Source organism: Sus scrofa, chromosome 11 (assembly GCF_000003025.6).
Source record: "Sus scrofa isolate TJ Tabasco breed Duroc chromosome 11, Sscrofa11.1, whole genome shotgun sequence".
NCBI lineage: Eukaryota > Metazoa > Chordata > Mammalia > Artiodactyla > Suidae > Sus > Sus scrofa.
In genome coordinates this window covers 21,218,889-21,244,464 of record NC_010453.5, presented here as the reverse complement: position 1 = coordinate 21,244,464, position 25,576 = coordinate 21,218,889, and the positions used below count along the sequence as shown (strand labels likewise).

The window sequence follows — 25,576 nt, the reverse complement described above, 5'->3', positions numbered from 1 at the left end:
CGGGTGACTCCACACCCGATGACTAATAAGCAGGGGTCATAAATGCCAACTCTGTTGCCCCAACTTCGGACAACTCTGCAAGGACAACCCAGCTTTCAGGGCTCCCCGTAGGTACAGCTGAGGCCTTTGTTGTGACTGCATCACAGTTCAGTTCCTCCTCTGCTCATTTCTCCACAAATGCTGATCCTGAGATATCTGTCCATCAAACTCCCTATCTCTATCTTAGAATCTGCCTCCTGGGGAAACTAACCTGCAGCAGATACAAATGCCTACTTTATGTGACATAAACCATGACAAGTACCTTATGAGCAGTAAAAATACTCTCCTACAAGAATATAAAGTCAGAAGTGACTTTTGTCCTAGAATGGAGACATTCTGAGCTGGGCTATTGCGATAGGATTTGAAAGGTGAATAGCAAGTGGATGGCCAGATAAGACAGGTAAAACTTTGGTAAGTGAATTAGAGAGGAAGTGGTATAAGCGCTGGTGCGTAAGTGGAAAAACAAAATCGGAGCTCAAGGACTGGCACGTGACCCAGGTGGCCAGGAATATGGGCTTATGCTGGGATGTACCAGGATATAGGAGCTGGATAAATGGGTGGCCTAGGACTTGATCATTGAGGGTCTTAAAAACTGGGTACCATTTTGGGAATTTGAGCAAAAGAGTGACAAACTCAAAGAGTTCTTTCAAAGCAAAGTGAGGATTTATCTTAAGGAAAAAGAACAAAGCTGGAGGCATCATCCTTCCAGGTTTCAGACAATACTACAAAGTTATAGTAATCAAAACAGCCTGGTGCTGTCACAAAAACAGCCATACAGGTCAATGGAATAGAAGACAAGGCCCAGAAATAAACCCACACACCTATGATAAGTTAATCTTTGACAAAGGAGGCATAAATATACAGTGGAGAAAAGGCAGCCTAGTCAGCAAGTGGTGCTGGGAAAGCTGGACAGCCCCATGTAAATCAATGAAGTTAAAACACCTCACACCATATATAAAACTAAACTGAAAATGGCTTAAAGGCTTACATATAAGACATGACACTACAAAACTCCAAGAAGAGAACATAGGAAAAACCCTCTCTGATATAAATGACAGCAATATTTTCTTAGATCACTCTCTCAAGGCAAAAGAAAGAAAGGTAAAGACAAAAAAAATGGGACCTAATCAAACTTAACAGTTTTTGCACAGCAAACAAAACTATCAACAAGATGAAAATACAGCCAATAGAATGGGAGAAAAATATTTGCAAACCATGCACCTGACAACTCAATGTCAAAAAAAAAAAAAAAAAAAAAAAAAACAAAAAACAGCCCAGAGAGTTCCTGTTGTGGCGCAGCAGACGCGAATCCTATCCATGAGGACGCGGGTTTGACCCTCAGTGGGTCAGGGATCTGGTGTTGCAGGGAGCTGTGGTGTAGTTCGCAGACTTGGTTGGCTCAGATCCCCACGTTGCTGTGGCTGTGGCATGGGCTGGCAGCTGAAGCTCCAATTTGATCCCTAGCCTGGGAACCTCCATATGCCACAGGTGCGGCCCTAAAAAGCAAAAGCAAATAAATAAGTAAATAAATAAATAAACAACCCAATCAAAGAAAGGGGAGAAAACCTGAATAGACATTTTTTCAAAGATGTACAGATGGCCAGCAAGCATATGAAAAGATGTTCATAGGAAATAAAACTCATATCTTATGGCAAGACAAGAAAAATTAAAGATTTTCTTTGGGAGTTCCCTTAGTGGGTCAGTGGAAATGAATCTGACTAGCATCCATGAGGATGCAGGTTCGATCCCTGGCCTACTCAGTGGGTTAAGGATCTGGCATTGCCGTGAGCTGTGGTGCAGGTTGCAGATGCAGCTTGGATCTGGCATTGCTGTGGCTGTGGTGTAGGCTGGTGGCTACAGCTCCAATTAGACCCCTAGCCGGGGAACCTCCATATGCCATGGGTGCGGCCCTAAAAAAGACAAAAAAAAAAAAAAAAAAAAAAGATTTTCTTTGTCCTCTGGCCTCTTCTCCCCCCTACTGTGCATTGTGTATCTGTACTGTGCATCAACCAAACTATCCTGACTGGAAGAAACACCCGCTCAACCATAAAGAGCAATGTTCTCTTAGCACCAACAAGAGGATAACTTAAAAGATTCCTTTTTGATTTTGTAAGGAGCTCGATGACACTTAGATATAGATTGCGTAAACTGTCAATAATACGTCATTTAATGTATAGCCTTCTGTCTCAAAAAGCTTATATTAACTGTGCCTTGATTTTGAATGGGTGGAATAGTTCTTGGAGTTCTTGAGATGCTGTCTGGGGTAATAATCCTTAATTTGGCTCAAATAAAATTTTCCATTTCTTTCTTAGATCAACTGATTAATTTTCTTCAACACTCAATATTGCTAATTACTAGAGAAACGCAAATCAAAACTACAACAAGGTATCACCTCACACCAGTCAGAATGGCTCTTATGAAAGTCTACAAATAATAAATGCTAGCAAGGGTATGGGGAAAAGGGAACCTTCCTACACTGTTGGTGGGAGTATAAATTGGTTCAATCACTATGGAAAAGAGTATGAGGTTTCCCTTAAGAAAATAAAAATAGAGTTATCATATGATCCTACTCCTGGGCATATAACTGGAAAAGTTGAAAACTCTAATTCAAAAATATACATGCATCCCAATGTTCACAGCAGCACTGTTTACAATAGCCAAGATGTGGAAGCAACCTAAATGTCCATCAACAGAGGAGTGGATAAAGAAGATGTGGTACATATATAAAATGGAATATTATTCGGCCCCAAAAAAGAATGAAATACTGGGAGTTCCCATTGTGGCTCAGTGGTTAACTAATCTGACTAGGAACCATGAGGTTGTGGGTTTGATCCCTGCCCTTGCTCAGTGGGTTAAGGATTCAGCACTGCTGTGAGCTGTGGTGTGGGTCGCAGACGAGGCTTGGATCCCATGTTGCTATGGCTCTGGCATAGACTGGCAGCTACAGCTCCGACTGGACCCCTGGCCTGGGAACATCCATATGCCATGGGAGCAGCCCTGGAAAAGGCAAAAAGATAAAAAAAAAGAATGAAATATTGCCATTTGCAGCAACATGGGTGGACCTAAAGATTATCATATTGAGTGAAGTAAGTCAGAGAAAGACGTTATATAAAATCATTTATATCTGGAATCTAAAAAATTATATTGATGAATTTATTTACAAAACACAAGCAGACTTGAAGACATAGCAAAATTGTGGTTACCAAAGGGGAAAGAGGGAGATAGGTGGGATAAATGATGAGGATGAGATTAACACATACACACTACTATGTATAAAATAGATAAGCAACAAAGATTTACTATATAGCACAGGAAACTATATTCAATATCTTTAATAACCTATAATGGAAAACAATATGAAAAAATATGTATAACAAATTACTTTGCTATACATCTAAAACTAACACAATCTTGTAAATCAACTATACTCGATTTTTTTAAAAAGGAAGGGGGATTTGTATAATTCTATCAATGTAATTTTAGAATGAATTTCCTAGCAAGTTAAGCTCACAATGAAATACAATACCTTACAAAGCAACAAGTTCTTCATTATTCAAATAGAGGCATTATTCAATTCCACATAAAGCAAGTTCTGGGTTGACTAGAAGATGAGATGCTTGGGTGTTTTTCTCATGCGTTAAAGGACAAGCAAGTACCAAAGTTAGTCAACAGAAGGAGAAAGAAAATGTAAAGGTAAAAAATGTGTGATCCAAACAGATCTTTCTTAAGGAGAAAAAAAAAAAAAGGAAATATAAAAAGTGAGTTAGGAAATGTGGATATACATTTACCATAAAATACAATAATATGTCCAAGTTCAAATCGTGGCGAGATGGACTCTTCCTTTCTCAAGTTTGACTAAAGTGCCAACACCACAGAATCAAATAATGCGCCCCGGGGTCAGTCTGATATTATGCCGTCCTGGCCCCAGGCACAAAAACTGGTTTTAACCATGCAGGTTAGTTGTGTTTTGTCAACAGGGTGCCGCAGAGGCCCACAACAAAACCAGACTGAACCAGCTAGATCCAAGATCTCGGGCAAAGTAGGCTAAGGGTCACTGCTTTCCTTGCCTCGATTTATCCTTGCGTTTGTTTCAAAAGTACCTGGTGTCGGCAAGAGAGGCTTTGCAGCTGTGCTTGGAGAGCTAGACAGCAGTCACCCTCCGCGGGCCGGCTCTGACTGGAGCACAGGAACATGCCTACGCTGGATGAAACCTGGAGGTGTCTAGAGTTACCCTTGCTTCATCAGCTGGCTAAGATCTCTGCCTTGAGCTGGGAATTTGTACTCTGCTGGCACAACGTGTGCCCTGTGCAAAGGAGCATGGAAGACTGCGCATGCCTGGCTGCCCCTGGAAATCTCCGCCCCCTCCCTCGCTGGGGACCTGTCTGCCTCCTAAGCCTGAAATTCCCTGACTTCCCTCCCTTGACGGGGGAGGAGCTGCCCTCAGAGCATGAGCTCCCTGTTCCCATTTTCTGCCCGTTGATAAAAGCCTGTCTTCCTTGCACCAAATTCAGTGCCATCGTTGAAAGGAGGAACCTGAGCTGGGAAGAGCCCCCTGACCCAGGCAGGGGGACATCGTTTGGGGAGTGGGAGGCAAGAGGGGGGGTCCCCGGATCTAAGGGGAGCGAGGGGAAGGATTCCTGAAGATGTTTCTTTGCAGCAAGTGTTCCCAAGTCCCCACGCAGGTGTTACATCCTTTAAGTCAGCCTAGCAGGGAAGATAATGGGTGAATCTAAGCCTTTTTCCTCAATTTTATCCACACAAGGACAGGTGCCTGACTTGTTCCTGATTAAACCTCCTGAGGCTGGCCTGCAATTAACTAGTCATTAAAATCAAAAGGATAACCCCTTCATGTTGTATAGTTAGAGCTCAGATGCCATCCAATATGTGTCACAGCAGCCAGAGCCCAGGTGAAGGCAAGATTCTTAAAATGAAAGATGGAGCCCCAAGTGACCACCTAGAAAGAGACACCTCTATCCTGGTCTGGAGAATTGCCCAGCAAGGGAATCTTAGAAATCTCTAAGTTAAAATCCAAGGAAAGGACTAACGGGAAAAGGAGTCAGGGGTGTGTGGGGGTGTGTGGGTGTGTGTGTAAGGAGTCACTTTCCTGCCAAGATTGAGATCTTTGAATAATGTCTTGGTTGGACTTGACATTCTAGCTTCTGAATTGAGGTTTGCTTTTCAGCATGACCCAAAGGACTACCAGTTACTTAAGAGCAGGTGAGAAAGCCACGGAATTCTCTAACTTTCCATGCAAGAGCGGAGGAAGATTGCTTTGCCACATAGAATATGTTGGGGCAATGGAAGATGAAAAATAAAGACGAGTTTTGATGACATCTCTAAAGGGATAGAGTTACAGCATTTACCCAATAACTATTTGGGGTGGGGATGGGGGTGGTGAGACTGCATCAAAAACAGAGTGAAAAGCACAAGCACAGTGAAACAACAAGTCACCTTAAACAAAAAGGAAACCGAGGCTCAAAGAGACTCCGATTGCTTAGGACCGCATGACTGATAAATGGCAGACCTGAGGTTGCTCCTCAGCTCCCCGGCTCCTGAGCCTTTAATACCCAGGCAGCATTTCCTCCGCTGCTTCCCCTCTAAGAACATGATTATGCTCATCAAGCTCTGTCCCCTGCTCTGGTGGACGGTTCACACTTGCTCTGAAAGACTATTTTTGAATTTAAAAAGCTGGTGAGATGCCTCCGAACAATGGAACATAGCCCAAGGCTGCATTTTGTTGTATGCATTGCAGCATTTTAAAGGCACTAGTACCCCGTTCTCTAAGATGAAAATAATACATAATCAGTGGGAGCTAAGCGAAAGCCAATATGCTTGTCTCCAGGTGGCTGATAGTATATGAAGTCAACAGAAGGAACACTTCCTGGTCTATTAATTCAAAAGCCCTCTATCCTCAGCCCTCCTCCATCCTCCAATTCCTTTTCCTCCTTCCTACTTTTTCTCATGTCCTCTTTCCAAATAAATAGCCTCGCTGACTGGCTGCGCTTCGGTAATCAGAGCAATGCAATTGGTGACTGTTTATAAGATTCTCGCTAGTAATTTACATTTACCCTTTATGGTATTTGGCCTTTAAAAGCAAGTGAATACAGAGACTTTTTTTTTTTTTTTTGGTTGCCTTTCTCTTTGGCATATGGTATTTATGCCTTTAAAACTTGTTTTGTTCTTGTTCCAGGGTGTTTTTACGGATGAGATCTATCAAAATGCACCTATCAATCAGCCACTAAGAGAGTGCCTGAACACAAAGAGGTATTAGGAAAATGATCAGGACAGAAAACAGTAACAGAACAGCTTTAGGAAAAAGCCAGGCCCTCAGCTCTTTGTAGGAGGCGTCATCTTTTTTGCCCCCAGAAAATAATTCATCAACGTCTGTCACCCTGAATAAAATTAGATTTTTTTCTTTTAGCTTCAGTAATAGGCAATTCCTGGAAAGGCAATGCTCAGAAACATTTGGTGGAAAAAAAAAATTATTTTTACTCACAGAAAGAAGAGTTTGTGATTTTATTTCTAGGGGAGGAATGGGACCTAGGAATCAGATCTGCTTCTGCCCACGAAGCTGTGGTACCCCCTCCCTAATACATGGGGATCATCACGATATGCACAAAGTATGAAATATCTTCAATATGATATGATTTGACTATAATATAGACAGTCGCATCCCTCTCTTCAAGAATAGGTATCAGGAGTTCCGTCGTGGCGCAGTGGTTAACGAATCCGACTAGGAACCATGAGGTTGCGGGTTCGGTCCCTGCCCTTGCTCAGTGGGTTAACGATCCGGCATTGCCGTGAGCTGTGCTGTAGGTCGCAGATGCAGCTCGGATCCCGCGTTGCTGTGGCTCTGGCGTAGGCCGGTGGCTACAGCTCCGATTCGACCCTTAGCCTGGGAACCTCCATATGCCGCGGGAGTGGCCCAAGAAATAGCAACAACAACAACAACAAAAGACAAAAGACAAAAAAAAAAAAAAAAGAATAGGTATCAAACAGACTTCAAAGTACATGCTGAAGCCAAAAATAGAAGAGTCAAGCATGAGGGAATTGTCCTCATTCATTTCTTTACTATTTTCTTTCCATGCATTTCCTTTATTTGCATACCGTTTAGTCCTACTGAACTCTTGTAAGCTTATTCATTTTTGCAGCCACATGGTCAAGCTTTTGTATATCTTGCTAGTGGTTATCTCATCAAGTTTAAGGTTCACTATATGATCCAGATGGTGGTTTGTAGGGGAGCCCACTAAGCTTGGACACAGCCAGCTGTGATGATACTTGGGCTGGCTGGCACTGAGGCCACCTTCTGAACCTGCCATACACAGGGGAGGACCTTGAACCTGGCCCTCCAGCCCTGGCCTCTCTTCTCGGCTACCTTCCAGCCTGGCTGCCTTCTCTGCCAACTCCCTGTGATGAAGTCTGACCGCCCTTCAAATTGGATCTCTTCCTAATTTCTGTAATTTTTAGAGGCAGTGCTGTGCTGTGAAAAGGGCTGGAGTGAGGCAAAAATGGAGTTGAATCCAAACTCTCCACGTACTCTTTGATTTGGGGGCCAATGATTTATTCTTCCTGAGGCTGATTTTTCTCCTCTGAAAAGTGTTGGGAAAGATCCCTGGAGTGGAGGATTGTGAGAATGTAACAGGGGAACATTCCTAAGTGCCTAGCCCAGTGCCAGGGACATCACCCTTGCTGAATAATCATGCACTTCCTCCTCCTTCGCTCTCTGGCAATGACACTGCCGTTGTCTACAGTAGCCAGGTTAGACACATTGAAATCAGTTGTTCTCCTCCCCTCTCCTTTACCCTTAATTACAGCCAGTCATCAAGTAATAGGATATTAGAACTCGCAAGAACCTTAGAAATCATAGCCATCTGATTTACGGATAATGCATAGAGACATAAGTCACCAATTATCCTAGCAATTTGATTCCCATGTCAATTCTAGTCACATGGTGATGGAATTTGTGGCTAGACCCTTGACGACCATCTGGAACAACAAAGAATCAACCGACTATAATTAGCTTAGTAATGATGTGCAAACACAGCTTCCGGCTCACACGTCAATCTCTATTTTCTTAAATGCTGTCTTACGGCTCTTTCAGTTCAGTTGCTTTGGTGGAATTTTCCCTGCTCCTGATACGTCCTTTCCCTCTTAGCCTCCCCCTGACACAGGGTAAGGAATCTGTCTCAGAGAAACTTGGAGGAGAAAAAGATCACAGAAGCAAAACAAAGTGTGTGGGAGGGAGAAGATCATTCCAAAAGGAAGCAGTATCAATTTTGAAAAACCCCCATATTGACGAGCTAATCAATTACGGTCATACAATACAGACGAACTATTTACATCAAGTTTTGTATATGCTAGAGCATGAGTTCTTTTGTGTGCTTTCAAGTGGCTTATAGTAGAAAAGCCTAAGGGAACCACTCTCCAGAGACAAATGAGAATTAGAAAAAAAAAAAAAAAGAATTAGATATGTTCATGTGTGTCTTCTTTATTGCTTTACTTTTAATTTTTGTCTTTTTAGGTCTGCACCCGAAGCAGATGGAGGTTCCCAGGCTAGGGGTCGAATCAGAGCTGCCACAGCAACTCGGGGTCCAAGCCCTCGCATCCTCAACCTACACCACAGCTCACGGCAATGGCAACGCTGGATCTTTAACCCACTGAGTGAGGCCAGGGATCGAACCCGATACCTCATGGATACTAGTCGGGTTCATTAACCACTGAGCCACAATGGGAAATTCCATGTGTTTCTTCTTTAAAACACAGCTATCCTTCCTTTCTATTCCATGCTGAACACCCAGACACAACCCAAACCTCCTTTCCAATCCATCTATACCTTTGCCCGCTGCCCCCTCCCACGTTGCATGTACAAGAGAAAAGTAAATAATCCATAGCCATGTAGCATATAGGTGAAGACAGGAGAAATATAAACCATGTGGTATTGACATGTAAATAATTAGTTTTTTTAATTGAGTCTATTTCTTTCATTTTCATAGTCACTGAATATACATATCATCCAGAGTTTTCTCAGTAATAAAACTAGAGCCAGAAAAGAAAAGAAAGAGCCTGGATTTAAGTGAGATCCTTATTGCACTGAATCTCCCATTTGGAAGGGCAACATGGAATGTTTCAGAAAGACCTGACCTTGACCTCCCCCAGGCCAGTGGACAAAATGGGTTTCACGAGGGGCAAATGAGCAGGGGGAGGAAGGACCCCGCTCATCTAGGGTTCGACAGGGTTACCTCTGAAACGCGAAGACATCCTGCTCACAGAGGAGAACGGCGGCTACCAGGACTGCAAAGCTATAAAGCTTCATCCCAGCAGTGATTTGCTATAAACCACAATTCTCTGAAGAGAAGGGTCCGGAGAGCCGATGACCTAAGAGCCGTCTTTACACACTGGTTAAAATGTAATGGCGTGTTCCCTCTGCTTGCTGTGATCCATCGACTTCTCGTCTACTTCCACCCCCAAAGAGAAAGCAGGGTGACAGCTGTTCTCAGGTTAGACGCTCTAGAAAATATTTAACTCCTCAGGGAAGATGAGGCCAAGACAAAAACACTGGTAAAACAGCACAAGCGTGTCTGCTTTGCTGAACCAGAGCCATAGAGTGCTGATCAGTAGATTCCAGCCCATGCAGAGCGGAGTCTCCCGTAGGGTCCAGCTGAGGTCTCCCCTGGTCTTTGTCTTTTTCAACGTTTTCAACTTAGATGAAGACCTAGAAGGTGAGTGTTTCAAAACTGACTGCTGGTACAGGGCTGGGAAGGAGAGCTAGTCTGGACCATTATAGAATCTCCATGCAAAGAGAGCTTTCCTCGTCCATGTGGAAGGAGGGGTCCACCCATAAAAGAACAGGAGCTCTTTGAAGAAGTAAAAGATTCTGGCTGGGGAGTTCCCATCATGGCTCGGCATGAACGACCCCGACCCGTATCCGTGAGGACTCAGGTTCGATCCCTGGCCATGCCATGTGGCTGTGGCATGGACTGGCAGCTGCAGTTCCGATTTGACCCGTGGCAGGGAAACGTCCACATGCCACAGGTCCCAACCTAAAAAAAAAAAAACTGATCGATTCGAGTCATGTTTATTTAGGGCCACCATAGAGCCCCTGTTTAAATCAAAGCCCACCTCGTGCCATTCTGAAGTTAGCACCAAATAACATTTGCTCTGGTGTGAGACCTCATCCAACCTCTGTATGTGAAGGGAGCCCAGGTCCTCTCCCTACATTTCCACTAAGTGCATTTCTTTGCAGTTCAGATACCGTTCATTTACAATGTTGTGCCAATTTCTGCTGGACAGCAAAGTACCTCAGTTATACTTATATATACATTCTTTTTTAACATTCTTTCCCATAGTGGTCTATCCCGAGAGACTGGATGTAGTTCCCCGTGCTATGGAGTAGGACCCCGTTGCCCATCCACGCTAGAGTGCATCTACTAACCCCCAACTCCCTGTCCATCCCACTCCCCCTCCCCCTTGGCAACCCCTAGTCTGCTCTCTAGGTCTGTGAGTCTGTTTTTCTTTTGCAGATAGTTTCATTTGTGCCATATTTTAGATTCCACATCTAAGTGATATCACACGGTCTTTGTCTTTTTGCTTTACTTCACTTAGTATGATAAATCTCTAGATGCATCCGTGTTGCTGCAAATGGCCTTATTTTGTTCTTTTTTATGGCTGAGACGTATTCCATTGTATATGTACCACATCTTCCTAATCCACTTATCTCTTGATGGACATCTAGGTTGCTTCCATGTCTTGGCCATTGTGAATAGTGCTGCAATGAACATAGGGGCCCATGTATCTTTTTGAATTATAGTTTTGTCTGGATATATACCCAGGAATGGGATTGCTGGATCACGGGGTTTGTTCAATATTTAGTTTTCTGAGGAAACTCCACACCGTTTCCCACAGTGGTTGAACCAACACATGTTCCCACCAACAGTGTGGAAGCATTCCCTTTTCTCCGCATCCTCTCCAGCACTTGTTATTTGTAGACTTATTAACAACGGCCATTCTGGACTTCCCATTGTGGCGCAGCGGAAACGAATCTGACTAGGAACCATGAGGTTGCAGGTTCGATCCCTGGCCTCACTCAGTGGGCTAAGGATCTGGCATTGCTGTGGCGGTGGTGCACGCCGGCAGCAACAGCTCCGATTAGACCCCTAGCCTGGGAACCTCCATATGCCACGGGAGTGGCCCTAAAAAGACAAAAATAATAATGGCCATTCTGACAAGTGTGAGGTGGTACCTCATTGTAGGTTTTTTCTTTTTATGGCCACACCCGTGGCATATGGAAGTGTCCGGGCCAGGGACTGAATCTGAGCTGCAGCTGCAACCTATACTGCAGTTGCAGCAACACTGGATCCTTTAACCCACTGCACCAGGCCGGAGTTGGAACCCATGCTTCTATAGCGACCCAAGCTGCTGCAGTAGGATTCTTAATCCATTGCGCCATGGCAGGAGCTCCCCAGAATGCTTATTTTAAAGTCTGTGTCAGGCTGCTCTAGAAATTTCATTATGTTTGGGGTGATTTCATGCTCTGAGCTTTGCTTTTATGGGCTGCCTTTCTTAGCTTTTGATTTCTTCCACAGCTGGGAGCAAGGGTTTATAAGCTCATTTTGAAGCTTTTTGTTGTCCTTTTCTTTGCTCACTTCTCTCCATTCTGCACACGCCTCCAAGAAGCCCCGGGCTTCTAATCCAGAACCTCATTTACACTGGCTTTTCACGTCTATGCCAGGATCACACTGTGGCCTTCAAGGAGCCAGTCATCAGTCAGGTGACTTGACTTAGTTACTGGTTGAGTTCCTCCTGGTTTAGTTAGTTACTCCTTTGTCTCTTACAGACCAGCTGCTGTTATAAACCAGGCCTAGGCAGCAGTGGGGCAGTGTCTTTTTAAAACTGAGGTCCATGCCATGCAATGCACAGATATTAAGTATATAGCTAGATGAGTTCCCCAAAAAATATGTATCCTGGAGTAACCCATGCTTCTATCAAGGTACAGAAAACTTTTGTCACTCCAGAAAATTTCCACATATTATCCCCCAATCCAAAAACAGCTGTTCTGACTTGATTTTGTTTTTTATTTGCCTGTTCTAGAACTTCATAGAATCATATGTTGTCCTAATTAGTTTGGGCCACTACAACAAAAATATCATAGACCGGGTGTCGAGTTTTGGCTTTAATTTAAATTTCTAAGACCAATAATGTTGACAGCCTTTTCTGTGCTTATTGTCTATAAGTGTATATATGTACGTGTGTGTGTGTGTGTGTGTGTGTGTGTGTGTTCAAATTGTGTGCCTGATTTTGACGGTTTGCCTTATTGCTGCTGTGTAGCAGGCATTCATATACTCTGGATGAATATCTGTATCATCTGTATGATGCCCTAAAAGGTAAAACTAGAGAGACAGAAAAGAGGTTAGCTGTTGCAAGGGGCTTGGAGGAAGGAATTAACCTACAAAGAGGTACAGGAGAATGTTTTTGGAGTGGTGGAGACATTCTCTAGTTTGACTGTGGAGGCAGTTGCACAATTGTGTATAGCCCGAATTCCTCAAATTCTATTTTATTTTTATACAATTTTATGTGAGTTTATTTTCTTTTTCTTTTCTCTTTTTAGGGTGCACACATGGCATGTGGAGGTTCCCAGGCCAGGGGTCAAATTGGAGCTACAGCTGCCAGCCTACACCACAGCCACGCAGGATCCGAGATGAGTCTGTGACCTACACCACAGCTCACGGCAATGCCAGATCCTTAACCCACTGAGCGAGGCCGGGAATTGAACCTGCAACCTCATGGACACTAGTCGGGTTCTTAACCTGCTGATCCACAATGGGAACTACAAAAGCTGAATTTATTGCATGAAGAAAAAGGGAGAGAGAGAGAGTGTGTGCTAGAGACGAACACAACCATTTAATCAGATGGACTCTATACCTCAAATCACAGGCAAATCTCTTGGCTTCTTGGAGGTGCAGTTTCCTCTTTGCAAAAATGAGGTTAAGGATAACCTACCCCTGGGGGCTGTGGTGGGAATTCAGTGGGATCATCTGAAAACAGGAGGTCAGTATGGCCCACTTATTTAAAAAAAGAGAGAGAGAGAGAGAAAAACCAGGAAGGGAGCAGATGGGGCCAATGTGCTTTCCGCCCGGAACCTTATGCAGGTCACAGTGACCTTGGGGACGACTGTCCTCTCCTTCTGTTCCTCCCAAAATGTTAGGTGATGGTCACTGTCCCAGAAGGCAGTGAGGTGGGGGGATCCGTCTCATTGAATCACACCCCCTGGGACCCAGCGAATGCGCATGTTTGCTCTCCAGTCAATTTGGAATATTAGGCAGCAAATAAAAGAGGGCCAGTGCTTCTTCAAGAGCCGTGAGCCTCTGGCTTAATGAAGCTGGAGTCTAAGAGGATAGATAACCTCCCCAGTGAGCAGTGGCTGCTTCGCCTCCTCTCCCTCACTCAGCCTGAGGATAAGGGCGACGCCTCTGTGATCCGGGCTGGCCTGGACTCAGCTATGCAGCTCAGGCTTCCCGATAGGGAAGCCCTGAGAGAGTCAATTCATTCCATGGCATTTTATTATGAGTTCAGGTGCAGCTCAATTTACAAGTTTTCCTTTCAAAACCATTCAGCCATTAAAGCACCATCTTGGGAGGTTTGGGAGACACATAATTGATAAATGTTTCTTCCACACACACACACACTCACACACTTATGTTTATCCATGCAGCACCAAGCCGTTTTAGAGTTTGCACAAAGGGTTGGCAGGCCCCTTGCATTTCTGAGAGGGAGGGACGATGGTGTGGTCTCGGGGGCCACTGAAGAGGGGGATTTGGGGCTGGAAGGCGGAGAACTCTGTCCCAGGTTCTGACGCCGTCACTTGAGCTAGAAATACTGAGCCTGAGACACGTGGCACCAGCAGGGCTCCTGGGCACCCGGAGAGGCAAATGCCTGTTGGCTGGGTGGTTAAATCGTGAAGCAAGCAAGGTCTATTCTTGCAACACTTCATCCCTTCATCCCCCTTTCTAAACCCTTACTCCTTGTATTGGTGTCTCTGCTTTTTAAGATGGTGAACTGAAGTTTGGCTCTTGCCATCAGCCTCGACGCGGATTAAATCATGAGCCACTGCAGCTGCCCTCCCGCAGCACCCCCTGAGCAGAGAGCTCTGGGTGCAAGTCACGAGGGAAGCACTCTCTGCTCTGGGAAAGCTGGAAGAATGGATCTTCAGATAGTCAGATGTTTTTAGAAGATTGTATGTGCCCAATTCTTGCGTCTCCTCACATCTAGAAAAATGCTAAACTCCTTCATGGTGCTGTCTGCTCCTTGTGACTGCTGGTGACCTTCGGGAGACCAGCAACAACCATTTGTAAATGTGTGTGTGGCTGCACGCACCTTTATCTTATGCTCACCTTTATCTTATCCTGATATCCATCTCCCCTTTCTCCCTTGGGCAGTATTTCAGAGCCATCTGAGCTGACATACCGCCCCCTGGGCTGGCAAGAAGGATAAACAAAGAATGTCAAAGGAGGATTTCAGGGAGCCCAGGCCTCTTTTGTTCCTGCTACCTACTCTGTGTTGCAAAAACTCCTATATATCCTAGCGCCTCCCTTGTCACCCTGAGCAGCTTCTCAGGGCCACCTGAGATGCTGTCTGCTCGGCCGAAGTCCTAATTCTGCACCCCCAAAATCTTAATGTCCAACTTTCAGGTTGTGCTTTTTTTTTTTAAAGTGGACCCAGTGTTCCACCTGCTGTCTAGCACAGGAAAGTCTACCCACTATTCTGTGATCACCCACGTGGGAAAAGAACCTGCAAGGGAATAGATGTGTGTACAGATACAACTGAGTCACTTTGTTGCACAGCCAGAATGATCACAACCTTGCAAATCAACTATACTTCCAGAAAACTTTTAAAAACGGGGGGAAGAAATGCTCCACCTGGCCCACCCTTTGAAGCGGGTAGACCACGGGTTCTCAAACTTGACCGCCAATTAGAGTCGTCTGGGCATCTTTTACGTATCTGGCTGCCCTGGCGGTACATCAGATCAATTACATCAGAACCACAGAGGGCGGGGTGTAGATACCAGCATCTTGTAAAGCTCCAGAGATGAGGCCATTGTGCAGCCAGGGCTGAGAACAGCCGGCTTGCACTGGGGTGGTCTGTGAGTTTCAGAGTCTCTGAGGGTATCTGAGGAAAATGCAGCTTCCTGGGCCACCATCCTCCCCCCCAAGTCCTCTAGGTGCTGAATCCCAAGGTGGGATCTGGAAAACGTGTGTTTTGACAAGCTCCCCAGGGGATGCTCAAGCCACTTGGCATCTGAGAATCACCCTTAAACTTTTCCCTAACCCGTTTCTCACAAGAGGGCAGTTCTCCCTTTCCTTCGGCCGTCCTAGTCTTGCCGTTCCTCAAAGATAACCAGCTTCTTCCATCCTCCAGACCTTTGCCTGTTATAGATGCTTTTTTGGAAGGCACTTGCTCTCTCTTTGCCATTAGGGAATTGACAAAGATAACAATGATACAGCTATTGCCCCAGAAAGTCATTGCAAAGTGCATGTTTTGGAGGAGAAAAGAGTAGGTAATGAAAGGCCACGCTCTCCTCCCCCAGGACAGTTTGGTTTACTAAGTCACCTGCTTGTCACTGGAAGTCATGGACAGGTTGCTCCAGGGACAATAGGAAACAAGCCAGTAGGTACTGAAGGAACAGGAGAAAAGCCTTAAAGGATGTGACACCACCTGGGTCAGATGCATTCAAGGGGCAGCCCTGGGCAGCAGGTAAGAGAAGCCTGGGCCAAGGGACACCTTAAGTATATGAGTGGAATCAGAAAGATGCAGGTTTTGGGGTCTGTGCCTGAAAGGGGGGGCCACGGGGAAGAGAGGGGCCAAGGAGCCTTTAAAGGGCAAGGCTGGCTGATGGGGGATATACCCAGATGGAGGGCAGGGCCACTCTGGCCACTTCAAATGGACAAAGAGGATGGAAAAAGTTAGCAGAGGGTTATTTTTAATCTCTCAGGTCTAGTGTAATTAGGAATGTGTAATTTAATTGAAAGTTGGTTAAAAGGAAACTGCCTCAATTGTAGCTCTCTTAAGACTTTGCTTCTTTAAGGAGAGGTTTTTCAAACTTAATTGTGCACACAAATTAACCGGGGATCTTATTAAAATGCAGATTCAAAGGTCGGCAGGGGTGCTAAGATTCTGCATTTCTGTCTTTTCTTTCTTTCTTTTTGCCCTTTTTTAGAGCTGCACATGTGGCATACAGAGGTTCCCAGGCTAGGGGTCCAATTGGAGCTGCAGCTGCCAGCCTACACCGCAGTCACAGTAACACAGGATCCAAGCCGCGTCTGCAACCCACAACACAGGTCACAGCAATGCCGGATCCTTAACCCCACTAGTCGAGGCCAAGGATCGAACCTTCGTTACCACTGAGCCACAATGGAAACTCCGGATTCTGCATTCTAACCAAGGTATTGGTGCCCAGGCCGAGCACCACACTTAAAACAAGGACATTTGAACATTCAAAGTCTTTTTTTCTTTCTTTCTTTCTTTTCTTTCTTTTTTTTTTTTTTTTTTTTTTTTTTTTGCTATCTCTTTGGGCCGCTCCCTCGGCATATGGAGGTTCCCAGGCTAGGGGTCTAATTGGAGCTGTAGCCCCCGGCCTACGCCAGAGTCACAGCAACGCAGGATCCGAGCCACGTCTGCAACCACAGCTCACGGCAACGCCGGATCGTTAACCCGCTGAGCAAGGGCAGGGACTGAACCCACAACCTCATGGTTCCTAGTCGGATCCGTTAACCACTGTGCCACGACGGGAACTCCTGAACATTCAAAGTCTTAACAATGAGCTCTTTGGTTTAGCTCAATTTAAAAATGCCTGCTGAGTCATTAACTTTTATGTTGGATTGCACAGGGCTTTTGAATTCAATTATTTGCATGCAATCTAATCCTCTAAAAGTTGCTAACTTGCTATTCTAAAACTATATATGGTAGCACGTAATTAATCAGACTTCTTTATTTTTTAATCTTCATTTTTGACCACCCTGAAGCATATGGAGCTCCCAGGCCAGGAATCATATTTGAGCCCTAGTCTTTTTTTTTTTTTTTTTTTTTTTTGGCTTTTTGCCATTTCTTGGGCCGCTCACACGGCACATAGAGGTTTCCAGGCTAGGGGTCCATTTGGAGCTGTGGCCAGCTTATGCCACAGCCACAGCAACACCCGATCCAAGCTGCATCTGCGACCTATACCACAGCTCAGGGCAATACTGGATCCTTAACCTACTGAGCAAGGCCAGGGATCAAACCCGCAACCTCATGGTTCCTAGTCGGATTTGTTAATCACTGAGCCACGACGGGAACTCCCTTGAGCCACAGGCTTGACCTAAGCTGAAGCTGCAGCAATGCCGGATCCTAATCCACTATGACCAGCCAGGGATGGAACCCATGTCGCAGCCCTCCCAAGATACCGCCAATCCCACTCTGCCACAGTGGGAGCTCCCAGAATTCTTATTTAAATGAACTCCCCAATTTTGACATTCCAGATAAAATAAAATCACTACCATTTTGCCAACTTGCCCCTGAGCTGTTGAAGGGGAGGTGGTGGATGTTGACTAGCTTATCTGTGTTTTTGTGCCCAACAGAAAGTGGGTTATTAAGTATATATAGACTTGAGACTTGATAAATATTTACCCAATTTTCTTTTTCTTTTTTTTTTTATGTCATGCCCACACAGCCTCAATTGATAAACTCTGCCTTCCAAAAAATGAGACAGGACACTGAGAAAAGAGCAGTGCTTGGCAGCTGACAGTTTACTGGAATTTTGTTAGGAAACCATCAGAGAAACTAGATTTCACAAGAGGATCAATCAGCACTGCTGACTTGTTCTGAGCATCAGCTCTGGTTATGGGATCACAAGGCTGGCCGAGGCGTGCAATGTCAAGTTCACTAAGAGAGCACTGCCAGCATTTAATCTGAGCACAGGTACACGGGGCGGGGGACAAAGGTCGATGGCTCAGCATCTGTTGTCGGACAACAGGTACAGTAACTGCAAGGACGGTGGCCCTGGGAGCCACCAGGGACATGGAGAGCACAGAAATATCTCTCGTACATGCAGCATCAGTCTGAGGCAAGCTGGTATAAGGTGGGCTGAGTTGAGGAACTTTTTACAAAGTGGACTACAATTGTGCTCCAAGGCTAGATTGTGTGTGTGTGTGTGTTCAGGTGGATAAAATCACTAGGTCGGCTGAGACTTGAAAAGCCCATCTAGTCGACAGGCTCAAATGCCATCATTTCCAAAAAGGAATTCATTCCAGTCTAAACACTCTGCAGGTGAATCCATTTCTCATTTCTCACAATGGCTTCGGCTTGGCATCTGCCACAGTCAGAAAAACATTTGTTTGTATCTAATAATTTTTTTTTTGGTCTTCTTAGGGCCACACCCATGGCATATGGAGGTTCCCAGGCTAAGGGTCCAATCAGAGTTACAGTTGCCGGCCACAGCCACAGCCACAACCCGGGATCGGAGGCGCATCTGTGACCTACACCACAGCTCATGGCAACACCGGATCCTTAACCCACAGAGCGAAGCCAGGTATCGAACCCACATCCTCTTGGATACTAGTCAGGTTCATAACCCACTGAGCCGCAATGGGAACTCCCTATGTCTAATAATTCTTCAAAGTTCCCCAGCTCTTATAAAAATCTGGCAAGTACCTGGCATTGTAGGAGACATTGACATGGCAAGGCGTGGCTCCTGCCCACTTCCCATGAGTTGGAGCTTGGCTTTTCCGCAGAATTTTGCTCATCCTTCCTTCAGAATTAATTTTCCCCCGAGCTCCCATATTTTATTGACAAATTTGTTACAGCATTGATCATACCCTGCTTTTGATTATAGTTTGCATGTGCACGTTCTCTCCTTGCTGGATTAACATGCTTCTTTAGACCTGAAATGGAGACATTGGGATGGGCTCAAGTGTCCATCTCAGCTGAGGGTTCTTTGTCAAAGACCTCAAGGAAACTTCAGAGGAAGGATTTATGTGTTATTCCCCAATGTTCGGTAACTTTGCCAGAGCAGACACCTGATTAAACACCTGCTGAATTAAAATGAACATTCTGTGTACAAGCAGCAGAGGTGATATTATTCATGTTGGCTTCCTTTGCTGTAGTCAAGGATGGAAACAATCTAAATAGCTGCTTAGAGGCCACTGGTTAAACACAGGTGGGCACATCCACACAACAGAATACTATGCACCTGCTGAAAAGATTGAGGCAGGTCTATATTTGTTAATATGGAACCCTCTCCAAGAAACGGTGTGAAGAAAATGAGATGCGGAGTGATGTGTGTGGCATCCTAACATTTACAATCAAAAGGGGTGTGTGTGTGTAACAAGTGCATTGAATACTTCTAGAAGGATACAGGAGAAATCGCTAACAGTGGTTGCTGACCAAGAGGAGAACTGAAGGTGGTGGTGGGTTGAAAAGCCCTCTCTCTGGGGACAAAAAGCCCTATTGTAGAGTTTGATTAATTCTGTGGTGTACATACGCCCATCACGGCCAAGTTCAAGGTAACACTGGTTTACCATCGGAGCCAGCTGGAGCCAACACGAGCTGATGTTCAAACATCTCTCTAGACACGAGGTGATGGGAAGGTGGCCTACTTCCCACCACAAACCTTTCTGCACAATTTTACTTTCGGATGCTATTATTCACATGGACTAAAACGTAACAATAACACTTCTAACTTTAGAAAAATTATCATGCTTAGATGGCTGTATTCCTTTAGCCTTTTCTTCCCCAAGAGTTTTCATTTTCTTCGCTTGATAATACTCTGCTTTCCTGCACCTGTTCAGTCTTCCTGCTCAGGTCCTATCACTACAGTCTCTCTCTCTCTCTCTCTCACACACACACACAACACTTAACGCCGGTAACTGCATGATATATAGGGAAGGCTGCTACCTCCTAAGTGTAAAAGCTGCAGGAATGTTAAGCCAGTAAAGAGCCATCTCCAAAAAGCTGCTGCTGCTGAAGTCAGGAAGCACAGCTTAAGCACAAAAGCCCGGCTTCTGGAGGCCCTGTTGTGGCTCAGTGGTAATGAACTCAATTAGTATCCATGAGGATACAGGTTCGATCCCTGGCCTCACTCAGTGGGTTAAGGATCTGGCATTGCCGTGGGCTTCGGTGTAGGTTGCAGACGTGGCTTGGATCCTGCATTGCTGTGGCTGTGGTGTAGGCCGGCAGCTACAGCTCCGAATGGACCCCTAGCCTGGGAACCTCCATATGCCCCGGGTGCGGTCCTTAAAAAAAAGACCCAGCTTCCTCGCAGCTCTGTGGGTGCGTGACCCTCCCGTGGGTCAGGACTGACCAGGCCAATTGGATGCCTTTCTGTCCTAGCAGCCTGCCCTGAGAAACCAGCTGCCACATGCATCCTCAGCACAGGCCTCCCACCCCGCCAGCCAAAGGCCGGCCGGGCCGGGCTCAAGAGGAGACGCCAGGCACCGGTGGCCCCAACGCTTCCTTCTCGAATCACTCTGGAGACTGTTTCACACCAACCCCCACGCCTGGCGTCTGTTCATGACCGGCTTCAATGTGTGTCTGAGACTCTGTGTCTTACCTTTTGCTTCAGCCGCGTCTTTGTCTAACTCGCCCCAACTTATTCCGTTTTCTCGGACATTCTTCTCCTGAGAGGGCTCCCCCCGCTGTAAGCACGACTCCCCCTGCCCTCACGCCTCCCTTGGCACCCTGTTGGTTAACTCGCTCAACTCCGCCTGGAGTTAAAGCGTCTTTCCTGAGCAGCTGAAAGCAATGCCCGCCTCATTCGCAGGCATTCCCCGTAAATACCCTGCAGGGGACCTGGCACGGTTAGGCCCCTCGGGGCCTGTGGGCTGAGTGAGTAAGTGAGAGCACACTCTTAAGACACCTTCCGAAGATGTCCAATAGAGGGAACGTTTTATTTGGAGACATCTCCAGCATTATTTTCTCTTCATTTTCCATTAAGGCAGTAACACTCTTCCTGGGGGCAGACGGGGGAGAATCTCAGGGGCTACATTAAGTGCAGATTAAGACCGAGCCAGACGCTGTGCATTCAGAGGCAGGTTATGGGCTGGGAGAAACCACACATCAGCTTCCTGAGCCCACGGCCAAGGAACTGGGCTCCAGGGCCATGCATTTCAATCGCTTTGAAAAATGACAAAGTTCCATTACACACGACCGGAAGGAAGAGGACACCTCCCCCCTGAGACCTTTCACCACGACGGGGCGGGGGGGGGGGGTCTAGTGTTGGTTCACATGCTCTGTTGCTATTTAGTCTTTGGTGGGTTTTCAGGGAAATTGTATAATCTATCAGAACTGCTCAAATTCACACTGTTCCTCTGCTTTTGCTTTGGAATTCTTTAAATATCCAGTAAATTAGCTCTTTATAAAACCATTCAGCCAGTTCTTACCCAGCCTGACACCTGGCTAGGTACGTGTGTGTGTGTGTGTGTGTGTGTGTGTGTGTTCATTGGCACATATCGCCCCCTGGGAGCTTGGGACGGGGGGCTACCCAAAAGTAAACTTTGGCCGGGCAGCAATCAGATGCACCATGATCTAAGAGCAAATAAAATCGGAGCAGGATGGTTCCCAGTCATCAGATATTTGGCCATAGCACAGTGACAGCTCTAACGCAGGGCAGCACCAAAGTACGGCTGCTTGGCTGTGGCTCCATACTGCCCCCTCGTGGTTTGCTACTCAATGACACCCTCCTTGGACCTAACCATCCGCCCAGAGTTAAGAATGCATGTGTACCTAGGTCACTTTGCTGTACAGCAGAAATTGACAGAACATTGTAAATCAACTATAATACAATTTTTTTAAAAAAAGAATCTATCTGAAGGCACAGTATTCAAGATGTTAGATCTGGTCAGAGCCCAAATCTGAGGGTTACAAACTGAGGGCTTCCTATTGGCTGAAAAAGCAAAATCTGAGAGCATTGGGGACCTTCGTGCTGAGAAAAGGCTCTGATGATGAGTCTTACTTCTGTGGGTTACCAGAGATTCCTGGGGACCCCACCAGCCTGACTGATTTGTCAGATGATCCAAAGGGCAGGGAGAGGAGGAGAGTCAGCAGAAGCGGGCCATCGGGAAGGGATCTGAGTGGGTGGAGGGCAAAGTCACAGGGAGATGCAGTGTAGGACAAGAGCGACACGAAGGAGGCTTGTTACAGGTCAAATGGTGGCCTCCAGAAGCCAGTTTTAGGGCTGGTTTGATGATTCTCCCCTCCTGGTTCTCACCCTACACAAGAAGGCGGCCAACTGAAGCCGGTTTGAAAGATGTTAAAATGGACAGCGCTGTGGATTCTCTACTTGACTATAACGGCAAAAGCAAGAAGGGCGCCTGGAAAATGAGTTGTTTTCCTCTAGATTTTCAAAGAAGCAATCGATTCCATGGTTTAAAAAAATATTTGTAAGAGACTGGGTCTTTTGCAAAGAATAGAGCACTTTTTGTTAAATACACGGAGGCTACTTGGCTGAACACATAACACACTTTTTGGAACCTTGTACAAGGTCACCAAGTTGAAAGCTTTGGAAGGGCTCAACTCATCCCCGCGTTTCCTGGGAGCACCGGGTGCCGGGGTGCCGAGCTGCGAGAAACGCGCATGCGCCTCCAGCCCCGCCCCCTGAGCCTCACACCCTCTTCATTCCTCTCCCCATGAGGCAGGCAAACACCGTCATGACCATCTTGGGGTTCACTTCCACCAGGTCTTCTGGGAGGGCATACACTCTTGCTCCAATTTTGCGGGCCATAGAGATGGCATACCTAAATGAGAAAAGAGGGCAAATGAGGGGGAGCCTGAGCCACCAAGTAGGCAGGGGACGCCCTCGGGATCACAGCTACGGTCATTCTCTGCAGTGTATACTGTCTAACCTACACTTGTATTCCACACTGCAGGCGATCTCCTATACAGAGTTCACTCCTAGAATGGCTGGAGCCCATCACTGGCTTCCTCCAGAGATGTGCAGGCAAATCTCCGCTTGACAACACCCCGGACTCCATCAAACTTGCTGCCTAGCCTCCTGCTCATGACCGAATGTATGATGTATCCTTAGAGAGCATCCTGGCAGCTGCCTCTCTGGATGGAGTACCCCCCACCACACACACACACACACACACACACACACACACACACACACACACACACACACACCCCTGCTTATTTGCCCCGACTGTGCAGTGGCAGAAAAGGTCACAGAACCGAATAAGAGTGTGGTTAAGGGAAAGTCTGCGGATGACATTTCAACTATAGAAACGTTATTTTTCTCTTTTTATGGCCGCCTCTGCAGCATACGGCAAGCTCCCAGGCTAGAGGTCAAATTGGAGCTGCCGTTGCCAGCCTACACCACAGCCACAGCAACGCGGGATCCAAGCCACATCTGTGACCCATGCTGTAGCTTTCAGCAACACTGGGTCCTTAACACACGGCCCAAGGCCAGGGGTGGACGCCACATCCTCACGGACCCTATAACAGATTCTTAACCCATTGAACCACAACAGGAACTCCTCGACTATAGAAACATTTTTACAAGGCAGAAAAAAGGGCCTCGACCTTATACATCAATTCTTTTATTCCTTGTTCCGTTCCAATCCTTGCCTACATGGGTATTTATTTACGTTACTAGAATGGTAGAATAACCAGAGGTTTGTGCTACACATTTTTCACATTAAGATTATCCTTGCTGCATCAGAACATGTCGCCTCTGTTTATAGTTATAAGAAGATAATTTTTATTAGTTGTAGCCTATTTTCAAATGAGCCCCTGCCACCACCTGGCAGTTCTTTTACGCTCCTCGTTTATTACCTCGTAACCTCTTCCCGTGGCTGCTCCAGTCTCCTGCCACCCAAGGCCCCATTACTCCTGAAATAACTTTACTCCTACTTTATTGATCAAATTAAACTAAGAGCATCAGACAGGAGTAGTTCCCATTTTTTCTCCCTGTCCATCTCTGGATTACTTCCTTTATGTTAACTATCAATGAAATAAAATTTATTTTTCATTATAAAATAGAGGGAAAACTTTTAAAATTAGGAAACAGAGTTTCCAAAAAACATGTACAATTTGGCCACCATAACCATTTTTTTTTTTTTTCGTTTTAGGGCCGTACCCGTGGCACATGGAGGTTCCCAAGCTAGGCATCGAATCAGAGCTGCAGCTGCCAGCCTACACAGCAGCCACAGCAACACCAGACCTGAGCTGCCTCTGACCTACACCACAGCTCATGGCAACGCCGGATCCTTAACCCACTGAGTGAGGCCAGGGATCGAACCCACAATCTCATGATACTAGTCAGATTCTTAACCCGCTGAGCCATAAAAGGAATGCCTCATTTTTCACATTTTATAATAATTCCTTTTACCCATTTTTCTAAGTCATTCTGTGTCTTACTCTTACAGGCACTGTGCTTAGAAGCCTGGGCTCTGAAGTCAGACTTGGCATCTCAGCTGAACCACCTGATAATTGTAAAGCCTTGGGCACGTTCCTTAAACCTAATCACATCTCTCTTGAGCATCTACAGGCTCAAGGCCTTTGGTCATTTATTTTTTAATTTTCTGTCTTTTCAGGGCCACACCCACTGCATACGGAGGTTCCCAGGTTAGGGGTCGAATTGGAGCTGTAGCCACCGGCCTGTGTCACAGCCACAGCAATGCCAGATCCGAGCCGCATCTTCGATCTACACCACAGCTCACAGCAACGCTGGATCCTTCACCCACTGACTGAACCCACATTCTCGTGGATACTGGTCGGGGGTTCGTGACCACTGAGCCACGACAGGAACTCTTTTTTTTTTTTTTTTTTAATTTCTGGATTTTCATCCGTGTTATTCCCTCTGCTGGAAGATTCTTCCTCTTATTTCTTTCACCTGTCCTGCTCCTTACTTGCCCTTTGCATTTGTCCCAGCTTAGGGGGTATTGCTTCAGTTTCCTTCCTGTCCCCTCCGCAGCACCCTGGAATCCTCCTTCTATACCATCCATCATATTCTATTGCAATTGCTGTTTAACTATGTATCTTCTCTCCATCAGACTGAGCTAAATAAACACCTGCATACCAGAAGCACGTGTCCCCCACTTTCCCAAACTGGAAACAGACAGAAGGCTCCAGGTGGGGTTATATATACACGGGGGGGGGGGGGGGGGCGCTGGGCACTGTCACTTGTTAACTGTGGTCCTGTGTTAGGGGCTGAACTGTGTCCCCCCAACAAAAACATATGTGGAAGCCCTCATCTCTGCTCCCTCAGATGGGGACCTTATTTGGAAAGAGTGTTATTCCAGATGCAAATAGTTAAGACGAGGGCATGCTGGGGCAGGCTGGAGCCGCATCCAGTACGACCGATGTCCTTAAAAGAGAAGAGACACAGACACAAAGGGGCGGGGGCACGACGGCCCTGTGAGGTCACAGAAACACAGGGAAAGCCATGTGAAGAAGGGGGTGGAGGGAGAGAGAGTGACGCCTCCATCAGCCAAGGACCACAGGCCATCACCGGAAGGCACGAGAGAGCCCGCCCTCAGAGGGTGCCAACCCCGCCAACACCTTGAACTTGGAC

At 46.1% G+C, this 25,576-nt stretch overlaps 2 protein-coding genes across 3 annotated transcripts in view; both read right to left on the bottom strand.

Moving 5' to 3' along the window:
* Window positions 1–10,018, bottom strand: part of CPB2 (carboxypeptidase B2) — a 63,804-nt gene extending 53,786 nt beyond the window's left edge. The window contains exon 1 of the mRNA XM_001929146.4: window positions 9,279–10,018. Within this exon, the coding sequence (XP_001929181.1) occupies window positions 9,279–9,352 (74 nt within the window). The 5' untranslated portion in view covers window positions 9,353–10,018. The remainder of the gene's footprint in view (window positions 1–9,278) is intronic.
* Window positions 20,922–25,576, bottom strand: part of LCP1 (lymphocyte cytosolic protein 1) — a 97,040-nt gene continuing 92,385 nt past the window's right edge. For both annotated transcript variants that reach the window (XM_005668417.3, XM_001929138.5), the window contains one exon: window positions 20,922–22,796. In XM_005668417.3, the coding sequence (XP_005668474.1) occupies window positions 22,664–22,796 (133 nt within the window). In that variant the 3' untranslated portion in view covers window positions 20,922–22,663. The remainder of the gene's footprint in view (window positions 22,797–25,576) is intronic.